Below are 14,613 nucleotides of genomic sequence, written 5' to 3' on the forward strand. Positions count from 1 at the left end.
AAGAGTCTCCGACAGTGCATAGGGCATAAGCAAAAAAATGGTAGAAGTACAGATGAGCAAAGCCCCCAGGACACCCTTAGTATCACTGAGTAGCCCCAGCAATATGGAGCAAGTCCGGGGGGGGGTCCAGTTTGGATGTGGGGAATTGGGAGGTTAGCTGGTACACATGAGGTCTGAGGGAACAAAAAAAAAAAAAAATTTATCATTCTTACACAAAGATAGCAAATATTCTCTTTCCTTAGTCCATTATTGCTTTCTGCATGTGTGTGCAAATCAGACACACAGGAGGGCTATATAAACAATTACAGAATCTCAATGCCAATACTAAAAATGACCAACAAGTTGTATTCCATGGTTAAAAAAATTACTCATTAGAAGCCCTAAAGTTATTAAAACAGACAACAATAACAGTATCTGATTTTGAATATAATAAAACGTTAAGTATTTTCCTTACCAACTTTGTACAACAAATCAGATGATTTATGAGGTAGTGGTTGCCATTCTCAATGTCTCAAGTTTTTAGCCTTTGACTTATGGATTTGATTTGCAAAAAGATGGCAACCTCTTCATCAATAAAGAACTAAGCTGAAATGGAGAAAGGAGATTTTACCAATAAGGTAAAGAAAAAGTACAGTTGTGTATCTACCATAAATGTAGATGTTTGAGTGTATTCACTGTCGCAGTCATTACAATTGGGATATCCTGCTGGCAGGCTACCCACAGTCGGCCTGAATTCCAAAGTCTAGGTCCGGTGTCGGTTGCTGTCGCCTCCTCCCTGACATCACTGTGCCAGGGGTATAAAAGATACAGCTGACGCCATTTTCTTCAGTTTTTCTTGCTCCAGATGTCAGGTGCCCCCAAAAGGGTAGGCTAAAAATATGTCAATAAAGCATACATGTACCACAGAAAAGTATTCTTTCCTCTAACAGCAAATACACCACATAGGTTGTATAGAATAGAGAAGCACAGATAAGTTCCAGCAAAGATAAGGGGGATGGTGGGTGGGTAACCTGGACTGCAACAGTGAATACACTCGAACATCTACATTTATGGTAAGTACACAACTGTACTATGTACATCGTGTTTCACTGTTGCAGTCATTACAATTGGGTTGAATCCCAAAGCTGAGGTTGGGAGGCTGGAGCTAAATAGGATTAGGAGTGACTATGAGGCCCTGCAGAACTGCAGTGGCAAAGCCCGCCCTGGATTTAGAGTAGAGTGGTAAGTGATAGTACTTTGTAAAAGTGTGCACTGAGCTCCAGGTTGCAGCCTCTAAAATGTCTTTGGTTGGTACTCCTCTGAGGAAGGCTGCTGAAGTGGCTGCTGCTCTGGTTGAATGTGGCCTAATGGCCTTAGGGACTGGTTTGCCATGTTGGGAATAGCAGAAATGAATGCAGTGGCCTATCCACTTTGAAATTGTCTGCTTTGAGATGGCCTTTCCTTGTGATCCTGCAGCATATGCCACTAGTAATTGCTCAGTCTTTCTGAAAGCTTTGGTTCTGTCCAAGTAGAAGCACAGCTGTCTGTGTATGTCCAAATAAAGTCTCTCACCCTTATTCTGTGGGTTAGGATAAAAGGTAGGCAAGTGAATAGTTTGGGTTAAGGGCCACAATGGACACCACCTTAGGCATGAATGTCAGGTTTGTCCTCAGAGAAACCCTATCTGGATGGAAAATGATAAAAGGTTCCACAGCCATGAGTGCCTGTAGCTCTGAGACTCGTCTTGCAGAGGTTATTGCTAGGAGCAGAGCTGTTTTCCAAGATAAGAATTTTATATCAGCTGTATTGGCTGGCTCAAAAGGAGGCAGGGTGAGTTTTTCCAAGACATAATTGAGGTCCCATGCAGGTATTGGTGATCTCCTTGGAGGCCTTAAGTTTTTGGCTCCTCTGAGGTACTGCCTTAGAAAAAGATGAGAAAAAATAGGTGGCTCTGTATTTCAATGAGCTGAAATGGCAGAGGCATGAATCTTAACTGATGAAAAGGATAGGCCTTTGTTCAGCATCTCAGTTAAGTATTGCAAAATCTGAGCAATATTTGGTACAATCGTGTCAACCCCTTGTGCCTGGTTCCAAGCACAGAATCTCTTCCATTTTTCAGCATTAAGATTTTCTGGTACTAGGCCTCCTGGCTTCCAAAATAACATCCATCACCACTTTAGAAAGAGGGGTGTTTTGAATGATTACATTATCTGCCATGCTGCCAGATTTAAGGTCTTGAGTTGGCTGTGCAGGATCTGATTGTTTTGTTGGGACAGTAAGTGAGGAATATGAGGTAATGTTCAGGCTGGGTATTGAGACAGGTTCCTTAGGATTGGGTACCAGTGCTGACAGGGACAGTCTGGGGCAATCAGCATCATTTCTGGCTTTTCTTGTCTGACCTTTAGGAGTACCTTGGGGAGGAGGGGCAGTGGAGAAAAGGCATATACTGTTAAGTTTTTCCAGCTGAAAGATAGAGCATCCACTTTCCATGCTTGCTTGTGATAAGTCCTTGTGCAGAATCTCTGTAGTTGGCAGTTGTGAGGGGAGGCAAATAGATGTCCGGGCATCCCTATTTCCTTATTATCATGCTGAAGACTTGCGCATCCAATTTCCACTCGTGGGAATAAAAGAGGTTTCTGCTTAGTTCGTCTACCAGAGTATTTATCTTTCCTGGCAGGAATTGTGCCTGCAGATGTACTTGGTAAGTCACTGCGGTGTCCCACAAAGTCATGGCCAGTCTGCGAAGGGGGTAGGAATGAGTGCCTCCCTGCTTGTTTATGTACCACATGACTGTGGTATTGTCCATCCTTATCAGTAGTTGTCCCGGATGAAGTAGATCCTTGAAGGCTGTCAGGGCATTCTGAACAGCTAGCAGCTCTTTTTGATTGATATGCAGATGCATTTGGCTTGCAGACCATGTGCCATGAATACATCTTCCTGCCATGTGGGCCCCCCAGGCATAATCTGATGCATCTGTTGTTAATGTCTGCCTGGCTGGGGGTAATGTGAATGGCTGTCCCTGGTTGTGGTGACAGGCCTTTGCCCACCATCGAAACTCCTGTTGCAGGCAGGGAATGAGGGTAATTATTGTTTCCAGGCTGTGGCAATGTTGAGTCCAAACACTTTTTAGATACCATTGAAGTTTCCTCATATGCAGTCTTGCATATGGAATTAGCAGAATGCAGGATGCCATGAAGCCCAAAGCCTGCAGAATTTTTCTTGCAGATAACTGGGCCTTTGTTGCCAACAGTTTGAAATAAGTAGTCAGTTGCCTTTGTTTGTCTGGCGTGAGATAAGCCATCTGGGCAGTTGTATTTAAGCTTGCACCCAGGAATATTATCTCTGAGAGGATAAAAGTTTTGAATTCTTTTCGTTTACCGTGTACCCTAGGCATGCTAATAATCTTTTTACAAATGCCAGATGCTGTAGTAGAATGTCCTTGTTCTCTGCTTGAATGAGGCAGTCGTCCAAGTAAGGATATATTTGTATTTCTCTTTGTCTGCAAAATGCAATTACTGGAGCCAGGCATTTTGTGAAGACCCTGGGTGCAGTAGATAAGCCTAAGGGCAGTGCAGAGAATTGGTAGTGCATTGAGCCAGCTATAAATCTGAGGTATCTTCTGCATGATTGTCTGATTGGGACATGCAGGTATGGTTCTTTTAGGTCTAAAGTCACAAGCCAAGTCTTCTTGCCCAGCATGGGCAGAAGCTGCTGCAGAGTCAACATTTTGAATTTTGAAATATCCAGATATGTGTTTAGAATAGATAGGTCCAGTATTGGTCTCCAGGCTTTGTCCTTTCTGGGTACCAAGAACAGTCTTGAGTAAAATCATTGTCCCTGCTCCTGCTCTGGTACTTGCTGAATGGCCCTCATGTCCATGATGGATAAAATTTGCTTTTGTGCCTCTGCCCATTGATTTTTTGGCAAGTCTGGCATACCGTGAGCCCTTGGCAGGGTATGAAAGCGAAACTTGTAACCTTGTGACACTATGTTCAAGACCCATTTGTCCTGGGTTATTATGTGTCAATTTTGATGAAAAAGTGCTAGTTTTCCCCCTAAAGGTGCTGCCAGAAGATAAGTGCTTGGCGCAAGCAGGGGGAAGTCAATGAGACTATTTCCTGTAAGGCTGTGATTTGTCTTCTCCACTTTTGGAAGTAGAAGCATCCCATTGTTTAGACCTGTATGTGCCTTGGGGCTGGGACCTGCCTCTAGGGCATCTGTATCCGCCCCTTTGTGGCCTGTCTGACACTGAAAAGGACCAATTCTTTGCAGGACAGTGTCTACTAAATCTTGGAGGCAGTATCTGTAAGAAATCCTTGACTGTTTGCATAGATTTTGCTTTGTCCTCCATTTTCTTCAACACCTCCTCTGCTTTAACACCAAACAAGGTATCATGCTGTAATGGAGCATCTAATAATTTTGCTTTAACATGATCAGGCAGATTCTGTTCCTTTAACCAAGCATGCCTCCTGATGACAGAACCCGTAGCGGCCCTGCAGAAGGCCTCCAGAGAATCAAAACCACATTGCAAAGTATGCTTTCCAACTTGTTCAGCTGCATGCAATAAATCCTGCATTTCTTTGTTTTCTGCACATTCAGAATTTATCAACATTTTCTGTTTAAGCAGTGACATAATATATTGCTGATATTTAAGCATGTGAAACTGACAATTTAAAGCCTTATAGCCAAGGTAGTAGAAGTGTAAATCTTTTTTCCCAATCTGTCCAGTGCCCTAGAATCCCTGTCAGAGGGGGTAGGGTTTTTTTGCACTGGAAGCCTTGACCCCCTTTGGGACCCTGAGAGAGAGTTTCTGGGTCAGCAGCAGGGTTTTTAAAAAGAAATTTATGTAAATCAGGAACCCTGTAGTATCTGTCTGGCTTAACAGGAGCTTGAGGCAAGGAGTCAGGAGTCAGATGGGACTCTGAAAAAACAATCTACAATGTCTAACACAGGAGGAATAGCAAGGGGCCTGTGCTGAGGCAGTAAAAGGAAGTCTCTGAGCCTTTTCTTAGATTCTGAATAATCTTGGCTCTCCCAGTGAAAATGCTCCCTCATGGTATGCAGAGTTTCCCCAAAAGAATAATCCTCAGGAGGAGAGGTTGAAAGGATAGATTCTTCAGCATCAGAATCCTCATATTGAGGAAGAGAGTATTCCTGATCAGAAGAGGAATCAGATGAAATGGAAACCTGATCTGAAGATTCATATTTTGTCTCTTGCCTAGGCCTCTTATCAGGAGGGGGATGGGAACCCCTGATCAAAGTAATTAGGTCTTCGGCCATTTTGAGCATCTTTTTTTAGGCATGGAGGCCTGCCCATGGGGCTACTGTACTTGTTTCTTTGTCTTTAAAGGTGCTTTAGTCTTTGTCTTTGAAGTTGAAGTCATTTTTACATATAATTGTGTTGACCTGAAAACACCCTCAGAAGTCGATGCCTGCTCAGCGTCTCCGGACCCATCTGAGGGAATAGTTTCCGAGGTTCCAATACCTTGAGTTTCCAGCGGCCTAGTCAGCTCCACGTGGGAGATGGTAGCGGCCTGCGGCTCTAAAGTAGCAGGCGTCAGGGGCTGCGAAAGTGCCTCACTGAGAACCAGCGAACCGCCGACTGACTTAGAAGAAGCCTCGTCAGTTTTGGACCTCGGATGTTTGTCCTTTTCTTTTTCCTTGCGTTTCTTGTGAATTGCGGTAGTCGGATGGCTATCCGACGACATTGTGTAATTAAGTCTTCTGCCAAAATAGTGAAATGCAAAATCATACCAACGCTTAATAGTGCGTTGGTTAAATCTAGCACAGCACCTACAATTAGCAACGTCGTGGTCAGGGCCTAGGCAAGGAATACATTAAGAATGAAAGTCCTTATGAGGTATTTGCTTCCCACAAGATATACAATTATTAACGTTTTCTGACATCGGACTGGAGCAAGAAAAAAGTTTCCCCAACGAGGTACCTAGCTTTAAATGAAGACTTCGGATCTGAAATTCGAACACGAAAATCTAAGGAGTCGGCCGACAGGCACTTGAGAACTGCTTTTGCTTCAGGCACCGCGCGGCAAGAAAGACGGAAGAAAATGGCGTCGGCTGCATCTTTTATACCCCTGGCGCACTGATGTCAGGGAGGAGGCGACAGCAACCGACGCCGGACCTAGACTTTGGAATTCAGGCCGACTACGGGTAGCCTGCCAGCAGGATAACCCAAATGTAATGACTGCAACAGTGAAACACGATGAACATCAGAAATGAAGGGAATTTACTGGGATCAAATAAATTGAGAGAGAGAGAAAGGTAACAGAACTCGATGAGGCCAAGCAGAAGTTCAGACTGCAGGTTAGAGACCATCTTCTGTAACAGGGATTGACAGAGTACAGGCAAAACGAGAGATAGGGGAGCACTAAGTAAAAGATCAGCTCTGGCAAAAGTGTTAGTTGAGTACAGAACAGTAATATCAATTAGGTGGCGATATGTCAGGCAGACCACAGAAACAAACTCTACCATGCTAATGTGACAAAGCCCTACCATGACAGACCGTCACTAGTATTGTGTATCTAAAGTGGGTTACATTAGAAATCAGGGAAGGATCTTATGGTAAACCTTCACAGTGATGATCAGTCTGACACTTCAGTGAATGAGGTATAACTATACCACAGCAGCTATTCCCTTACAGCTCCAAATTAAAATGTCTGGACTTGAAATGTGGAGTGCCAAACTACCGAAAAAAAAAAAAAAAAAAAAAAACTGAAACTCCATAAGAAGAGCAAATACTGAACATTGTTCTTTCCTTTAAACTTCTTTACTGCAGACAGCAAGCCCCCTGTACCCCAAATCCTTTAAACTTATTTATGCCAACTTTGAGATTGCCATATTTCAGGAAAAAGGGAATATTCCAAGTAATGGCAACCCTAAACGTAGTATAATACATGTCCAGATTTTCAACAATTCAGTCTCTACATTACGACTTGCTCGCGTGGGTCATGATATTTTAAGTGATTATCATCCTCTACAAATACGTAGTGCAGCTAAGCAGCACTACAAGACTTTGTGGACATGTTCACTGCTAAGCTAGAGTGTACTCAACAGGAAGGGCACTACAAAGGCACAGGGACCCAAAAGTCAATCAAAAAACAGGATTAATTACTACTAAAGAAAGTAAATGTTAGGTAAAAATTGCAAATTTATTTTACGATATAAGGAAAGTACAGTTGTGTACACTTACCATAAATGTAGATGTTCGAGTGTATTCACTGTTGCAGTCATTACATTTGGGGTTATCTGCTTGCAGTAGCCCTCAGTCGGCCTGATTAACAAAGTCTTGGGTCCTGCGTCGGTTGCTGCCCCTTCTTCCATGACGTCAGGTTGTCAGGGGTATAAAACATGCAGCCGACGGCATTACATCAGTTTTTCTTGCCCCAGATGTCAGGTGTCCCCCTAATGGGAAACAATTAAATCTATAATACAAGGATATACCTCCAACAAAAAAGCAAATACACCAAAAAGCTTTTTCAGCATAGTAAGTGAGAGTAGAGGTATAGCCAAAAGAAGAAAGGGGGCTGGAGGAAGGGTAACCAGGACTGCAACAGTGAATACACTCGAACATCTACATTTATTGTAAGTGTACACAAATGTACTATGTTCTTCGTGTTTCACTGTTGCAGTCATTACATTTGGGGAGATTCCCACAGCTAAGGTTGGGAGGAGGAATTTAAATAGAATTAGGACCAGCTATAAGGCCCTGCAAGACTGCAGTGGCAAATCCAGCTCTGGATTTAGAGAAAATTGGCAAATGATAATACTTGGTGAAAGTATGTACAGAACTCCAGGTAGCAGCTTCTAGGATGTCCCTTGTAGGGACGCCCCTGAGAAAGGTTGTAGAGGTAGATACAGCCCTGGTTGAATGGGGTCTGATGCCCTGTGGGATAGGTTTTCCATGGTGGTTATAGCGGAAATGAATGCAGTGGCCTATCCATTTTGAAATGGTTTGCTTTGAAATAGCTTTCCCCTCTGTCCCTGCAGCAAATGCCACCAGTAGTTGTTCAGATTTCCTTTGAGGTTTACTCCTGACCAAGTAGACTCTGAGTTGTCTGTGCACATCTAAGGAGTGCAGTATCCGTACCCCTTTGTTCTGTGGGTTAGGAAAGAAGGTAGACAAATGAATGGACTGATTAAGAGCCACATTGGATACCACCTTGGGCATGAAGGAGGGATTGGTTCTGAGGGACACCCTGTCGGCATGAAAGATGATGAAAGGTTCCACTGCCATAAGGGCCTGTAACTCAGATACCCTTCTTGCAGAACTGATTGCTAAAAGGAAAGCTGTTGTCCAGGAAAGGAATTTTAAATGTGCAGTAGCAGCTGGCTCGAAAGGAGGAAGAGTTTGTTTCACCAAGACAAAGTTAAGGTCCCAGGCTGGAGTTGGAGCTCTCCTCGGTGGCCTTAAATTTCTGGCCCCTCTGAGGAACTGCTTGAGCAGTGGGTGAGAGAAGAGGGGAGGCTCTGTGCTATAATGAGCTAAAATGGCTGAGGCATGAATTTTGATGGAGGAAAAGGACAAGCCCTTACAAAGCATCTCAGTCAAATATTGTAGAATCTGAGGTAAACTGGGCACTGCTGCGCTCATCCCTTGAGATTGGTTACAGGTACAAAATCTTTTCCATTTTGCAGCACAAGATTTTTTAGTACTAGGCCTCCTAGCCTCTAAAATGATATACATCACTGATTTACTGAGGGGTGGTAAAAGAGAGATTAGGTAATTAGCCAGGCTGCTAGGTTCAGGATTTGCAGCTGAGGGTGCAGAATCTGGTTCTCCTGCTGAGACAACAGGGAAGGAGTCTGAGGCAGGTGCCATGGGGCCAAGCATGACACACTGCACAGGAGGTGGTACCAGTGTTGGCATGGCCAGTTTGGTGCAATTAAAATCATCCTTGGCTTGTCCTGTTTGATCTTTAGTAGTAACTTCGAGAGCAGAGGCAGAGGAGGAAAGGCATAAACTGATAGGTTTTTCCAGCTGAAGGATACAGCATCCACTTTCCAAGCTAGTTTCTGGGGAATCCTTGTGCAAAATTTGTCCAATTGATGGTTCTGCGGGGAGGCAAACAGATCTATATCTGGGCTCCTCCATTTACTTGTCAACATGTTGAAAATCCTTGGTTCCAGTTTCCACTCATGTGGGTCCATGAGCTTTCTGCTTAGTCCATCTGCCAGTGTATTTAGTTTTCCTGGCATGAATTGAGCTTGTAGATTCACTTGGTAGCTCAAGGCTGTGTTCCACAATGCCATGGCTAGTCTGCAAGGTGGGTAAGTGTGTGTACCCCCCTGCTTGTTTATGTACAACATGACCGTGGTTTTGTCTGTCTTTGCCATTAATTGTCCTGGAAGAATGTGGTCCTTGAAGGCTGTCAGAGCATTCTGTACAGCTAACATTTGCTTTTGATTTACGTGTAGGTGCATTTGACTTGGGTTCCATTTGCCCTGAATGCACTTCCCTGCCAGGTGAGCCCCCCATGCATAGTCTGATGCATCTGTTAAGGTTTGGGTGGCATGGGGTAGTGTGAATGGTAGTCCCTTGTTTTGGTGGCAAGCCTCTGCCCACCAAAGGAACTCTAGGCATAGGCAAGGTATGATAGGAATCATAACTTCTAGATCCTGTGAATGTTGACACCACAGGCTTTTGAGATACCATTGCAGTTTCCTCATATGCAGCCTTGCATATGGAATTAGAAGAGTGCAGGAGGACATGAACCCCAAGACTTGCAGTATTTGCCTTGCAGATACCTGGGTTTTTGTGGCCACTTGTTTGAAGTAGGTTGTCCAATGAGTCCGTTTCTCTGGCGTGAGGAAAGCCATCTGGGAAGTTGTATTCAAGCTTGCTCCCAGGAATATAATTTGTTGACAGGGTACCAGGTGTGATTTCTTTTCGTTTATGATGTACCCCAGACAAGTCAGTACCCTTTGAACAAAGGCCAGATGATTCAAAAGTCTGTCCTCGCTTTCTGCCTGAATTAGACAATCGTCCAGGTATGGATATATTTGAATATTTCTTTGCCTGCAGAATGCAATGACTGGCGCTAGGCACTTTGTAAATATCCTGGGCGCTGTAGATAAGCCAAAGGGCAGTGCAGAGAACTGATAGCGCATGTAGCCTGCTTTGAAGCGTAGGTATCTTCTGCAAGACTCCCTGATAGGGATGTGCAGGTATGCTTCTTTTAAGTCTAGTGTTGCCAATCATGCATCTTTGCTTAGCATAGGAAGCAGCTGGTGAAGAGTCAGCATCTTGAATTTTGGAAAAACCAAAAAGGTATTTAGAGTAGAAAGGTCCAGGATAGGACGCCATGTATTGTCTTTTCTGGGTACCAGAAAAAGTCTCGAATAGAAACCTTGTCCCTTTTTCCTCTTCTGGTACCAACTGAATAGCCCCCATGCTTAAGAGAGAGAGAGAGTACTTGATTTTGGGCCTCTGCCCACTGATTTGGGGGTAGATCTGGCAACCAGCTTGGTGTTGGTAAGGTGTGGAAGTGAAATCTGTATCCTCGGGACACTATATTTAAAACCCATTTGTCCTAGGTAATGAGATCCAGGTTTCTGGCCTGCAGACCAATTTTTACGCCTAAAGGAGCATTCAGTTGGGAAGTGCTTGGAAGTTTTAAAAGAAAGTCATTGAGACAGTTTTCCATAGTGCGGAGTCTTACTACTCCCTGATTTGGGTGCGGAAACCCCCCACTGCTTAGTCTTGTGTGTCCCCTGGGACTGAAACATGGGGTTTCTGCTGTGTCTGTGTTTGGCTTGAGAAGACCTGGAAGGGGCTGGAAAGGACCAATTCTTAGAGGGCCAGTGCCTACTAAATCTAGGAGGCTGAACTTGTAAGAAATCTTTAACAGTTTGCATAGATTTAGCATTATCTTCCATCTTTTTAAGAACTTCTTCAGCCTTGTTGCCAAACAGGCAGTCCTGATTTAAGGGAGCATCTAACAATTTAGCTTTAACATGATCAGGCAAAGATTGCTCCTTAAGCCAAGCATGCCTTCTGAGCACAGACCCAGTAACAGCAGCCATGCAAGAGGCCTCTAATGAATCAAATCCACATTACAAAGTATGTTTTCCAACCTGTTCAGCAGAATGCATTAAATCCTGTAATTCTTCACTTCAGCACAGTCAGGAATCAACATCATTTTCTGTTTAAGCAATCCAACAACATGTTGCTGATACTTTAACATATGAAACTGGCAGTTTAAAGCCCTAATGGCCAAGGTTGCAAAAGTGTAAACCTTCTTACCCCATCTATCCAGCGCCCTGGAGTCTCTATCAGAAGGGGTAGGACTTTTAGCAGTAGAAGCCTTAATGCCCTTGGGTACCTGTGAAATAGTCTCTGAATCCACAATAGGATTTTTTAAAAAGGAACTTGTGTGAATCAGGAACCCTGTAGTATCTGTCAGGTTTTCTGGGAGCAGGAGGCAAAGAATCAAGGGCCAAACTAGATTCCGAAAAAGCATCAACAACAATGTCTAGTACAGGAGGAATAGCTAAAGGCCTATGCTGAGGCAGGAGTAAGAAATCCCTAAGCCTCTTTTTTGAATCAGTAAAATTCTGGCTTTCCCAGTGGAAATGCTCCCTTAGAGTATGTAAGGTTTCTAGAGGCCTGAGCATACGGCCTGGGCATTTTTAGGCATGGTTCGAGATTTAGGCCTAAATGAAAAAGGAGGCATCTGTTTAATATGCAAGTCCATAGGCCTGAATACACCCTCAGAAGCCGGTGCCTGCACAGCGGCTCTGGACCCATCCAAGGTAGAGACATCTATGGGTTCCATAGTTGAAGCATCTCATGGCAAACCGGACTCCGAATGGGTCTCAGTAGAGGCCTGCAAATCAGAAGTAGTGGGTATCAGGGGCTGCGAAAGCGCCTCACTGAGTACCGGCAAACTGGCAACTAGCTTAGAAGTGTCGTCGGCAGTTCTGGACCTCGGCGGCCTGTCTCTGTCTTTATCTTTGTGTTTTTTCAAAATCCCGGTAGTCGGATGGCTAACCGACATTTCTGGATAATTAAGCCGAAAACTGAAATATTTAGAGGTGAAAATATACCGACGGCGGATAGTGTGCTGATTAAATAAAGCACAAAACCAACAGCAAGGTACGTCGTGGTCAGGGCCTAAGCAAGGAATACAGTACGAATGAAAATCTTTATGAGGTATTTGCTTTCCACATGTAATGCAATTATTAACTTTTACGGACATTGGTAAGGAGCAAGAAAAAGTTTTCCCAACGGGGTACTTAGCTTTAGCTGAAGACTTTGGTTCTGAAACTTGAAAATGAACATTTCAGGAGTCGGCCGACTGGCACTTGCGAACTGCTTCTGCTTTGGGAACTGCACGGCAAGAAAGTCTGATGTAATGGCATCGGCTGCATGTTTTATACCCCTGACATCATGGAAGAAGGGACAGCAACCGACGCAGGACCCAAGACTTTGTTAATCACGCCGACTGAGGGCTACTGCAAGCAGATGACCTCAAATGTAATGACTGCAACAGTGAAACATGAAGAACATCTGGGTAGTATGATTAAAGAAACTCTAACCCCCAAACTTCCTTTCTTGGCGTTGTCACAAGAAAACTAACTTGTGCCTAAGAAGAGGTGGGAGAGGTGTGAACTGATGTATAAAACCTTGTAACAGCATTTCAGCAAAACATGTTGTGAAAATGGGAAATGCACAAAAATGTAAGTTAAATTATGTGTGAAATCTGTGGCTGCTGCTCCAAGTAAAGCATATAATATGCAAAATATTCATCAATGTCAACATTATTTTTGCGTTACTGCCCAGTGAATGGATTTCTTAGTGATCAAATTTATTAGGCAATTTATACTAATTTGTTAAGTTAATGACACTTCTGTAAATGGTTCCTTACTGTATTTGCATACATATATGTATGTGCGTGTGTATAGGGTATAGCAAACAGGCATACATGAAGAATGAACACGTGTGTGTACATACATATACACGCATGTATACATATACATACAGGTGTGTGTGCATTCTTCATGAATACATTGCTTTATGTTTGTGGTTGCCACTCTGCCTGGGTTGTGACTGAAGAAGATCCTTTGTTTAAGAACAGTCTGTCTACCCAGTTAAAAAAGGAATGAAATAAGTAAATAAAATATATTCATAAGTAAAAAAAGATATATAGAGAAAAAAAAATGAAATATTTTTAACTAATTCAAATTATTTTCTCTGCTGTTGCTCTGCTAAATAAACCAGCATAGAAATTATTTATCTATTGGATCACTTACTTCCAGACATAGAAAATTGTCATCATGATGAGTACTATGTTGACAAAGCCAAATATTAGGAAAAAAACAAATGTTCTCAAATATGTCCTGCACAGATATTGCAAAGGTTACTACACTATCAAAAGTACTATGACAACTGAAAAGGAGTGATAAAAAAAGAAAACTCAGTAAACTTAACAGCTAAGAAATGCTAATGAATATTACATAATGAAGTCTGGAAGTCTGTATAAAAAGAAAATGCTAAGTATTCTTTATGATTTGTAAATTAAAATCTGAAGTTTTCAAAATATTCTGTTTGCATGTAACAAACAAGATAGCTTTATCTAAACAGCTACCTTATTTAACCTTACCATCTCTATAGTTACAGCTATTTTTCAGAATAATAACCACAGATATACGCTTTATAAGAAGAGTTGTATAGAGGCTTAGCTCCTTATTCCAAGACAGATTTTTCATTGTTAAACTGAAGAAAAACCGAGAGCAGTGCACAGTTTATAGAACATCAAGGTAGGGATAATGCTCTGTGACAGGTTGAGCTTCTTCTACTGCTGTTTCACTCCCTAGATGTCTGACAGGTGACCAGCACGCAGCATTCCTGCCACAGCCCCATACACCATAGTCCACGACTCCAGCTTCACTTCTAATGATATCAACTAAGTGGCTGTGATGTACTGACAAGTGAAATCTCTCTCTTGACCAAATCTGTGTATATGGGATGCTCAGTTTTACCCCCACCTGCCAACATTGAACTTGCTTATGCTAGTTTGTTAAACTTCATCAATATTAATACATGCAGAAGCAATAACTATGTGCATGTAAACAAACTAGCACAGACAGTACTCTCAGAACATTGTTGTGGTCCACCAATATTAAGTACACTTACTGAATTCAGCATGCTCCTCAGCATAGCCAGAAGAAGAAAAGTAGCCTCTGTACATACACTATGAATGGACGAAACCACTGCTGCACCACTCGAGGCAGGGACTCCAAATATAAAGGTCCATATAGAGTCCAGATCAAACTATAACAACAAGTAGAAAGGTAAGAAGGAGGATTAGTCAATGAATCACAGCAGACGTCAATTCAGCCATAACATTTTACATACTCTACTGTTAAGGCTCTTCCAAATACTATTGACCAGTTCACCAGTTTTTCTGAATTCAATTTCCAAGAGCTAAATGCTATTAGATTGATCAAGTGCTGTAATAACCATAATGACAGAAAAGTTCACATTTCTACCAATGTCTTGTGCACTTCGGGAGTTCAGAGATTGAATTGTTATTGTTACTTGTGGTTAATCATCAGAAAAAAGAAACAGTTGTTCGACAAGCACTCTTAAATACAGCATGACTGGTCCATCTAAAAG

The 14,613-nt window shown here is 42.7% G+C and overlaps 1 protein-coding gene across 1 annotated transcript in view; it reads right to left on the minus strand.

Moving 5' to 3' along the window:
• WDFY3 (WD repeat and FYVE domain containing 3) overlaps positions 1–14,613 on the minus strand; it is a 5,086,165-nt gene that overhangs the window by 1,587,377 nt on the left and 3,484,175 nt on the right. Inside the window, exon 32 of the mRNA XM_044059488.1 lies at positions 14,131–14,268. Within this exon, the coding sequence (XP_043915423.1) occupies positions 14,131–14,268 (138 nt within the window). The remainder of the gene's footprint in view (positions 1–14,130; positions 14,269–14,613) is intronic.

This window comes from Protopterus annectens, chromosome 17.part0 (genome assembly GCF_019279795.1).
Source record: "Protopterus annectens isolate FY-2018-M chromosome 17.part0, PAN1.0, whole genome shotgun sequence".
In the NCBI taxonomy this organism is placed as follows: domain Eukaryota; kingdom Metazoa; phylum Chordata; order Ceratodontiformes; family Protopteridae; genus Protopterus; species Protopterus annectens.